Source organism: Mustelus asterias, unplaced genomic scaffold (genome assembly GCF_964213995.1).
Source record: "Mustelus asterias unplaced genomic scaffold, sMusAst1.hap1.1 HAP1_SCAFFOLD_1501, whole genome shotgun sequence".
Lineage (NCBI taxonomy): Eukaryota > Metazoa > Chordata > Chondrichthyes > Carcharhiniformes > Triakidae > Mustelus > Mustelus asterias.
Window position 1 is genome coordinate 3,995 of NW_027591446.1, and position 1,006 is coordinate 5,000.

General features: G+C 56.0%; 1 protein-coding gene across 1 annotated transcript in view; it reads right to left on the bottom strand.

Moving 5' to 3' along the window:
- Nucleotides 1–206: 206 nt before the first annotated feature.
- Nucleotides 207–1,006, bottom strand: part of LOC144488377 (myocardin-like) — a gene marked incomplete at its 3' end in the record, with an annotated part of 64,226 nt that continues 63,426 nt past the window's right edge. Inside the window, exon 4 of the mRNA XM_078206446.1 lies at nt 207–282. Coding sequence (XP_078062572.1) covers nt 207–282 — 76 coding nt within the window. The remainder of the gene's footprint in view (nt 283–1,006) is intronic.

Here is a 1,006-nt window from a genome sequence, read left to right on the forward strand (position 1 = left end):
ATAATCCAGGCCGACACTCCCCCCGGTGCCAGTCCTGAGGGAGCGCTGCACTGTCGGAGGGTCAGTGCTGAGGGAGTGCTGCACTGTCGGAGGGTGTGGGACATGTGTGCGATGGAGGGGGGGGCGGGGGTGCAGTTCGGGGGTGGGTGTTTACAGTGTTGTGTGACCTCTCCCACACTTGGCAGTGTGTGTGAGGGTGGACTTACCTTGTGGGATATTCATCTGCACTAATTCCGATTCCACCGGCCCGTTCTGCATCTTGTGTTTGAGAAAATCTTCGCTCTGTTAACAGGGCAAAGGGACACTTTAATTTCCATCATGTTCCTCTCATTCACTCCAAACCGAGGGACTCACTCTCGCCCTCCCTCACGATCCAAACCGAGGGACTGACCCTCACCCTCCCTCACTATCCAAACCGAGGGACTGACCCTCCCCCTGGATCCAGTGATATTTTCTCCAGGATACTGGATATCTCAGGGAGGGAGAAGGGTGAATGATGCGGGCGGAGAGAGGGAGGGATTGAAGGGGGCAATGAGAGGACAATGAGGAAGAGGAGCTCCTGGATTCTGATGGCCATTCAGCCCCTCTGGGCGCTGCTCCTCTTGCCACCAGTCTGAGCGCATCAAGGAATCCATTTGAAGCTGTCCCACAGAGCGCGCTCACTCAGAGAATGCAAACCACTCCAAATCCCACTCCCTCTTTTCATCAACATTCACTCTCCGTCTCTCTCTCTGTCTCTCCCTCTCCCTCTCTCTCTCTGTCTCTCTCTCTCTGTCTCTCTCCCTCTGTCTCTATCTCTCTCCTCCTCTGGCTCTCTCTCCCTCTGTCTCTCTCTCTCTGTCTCTCTCCCTCTGTCTCTATCTCTCTCCCCCTCTGGCTCTCTCTCTCTCCCCCTCTGGCTCTCTCTCTCTCCCCTCTGGCTCTCTCTCCCTCTGTCTCTCTCTCCCTCTGTCTCTCTCTCTCTCCCTCTGTCTCTCTCTCTCTCCCTCTGTCTCTCTCTTCCTCC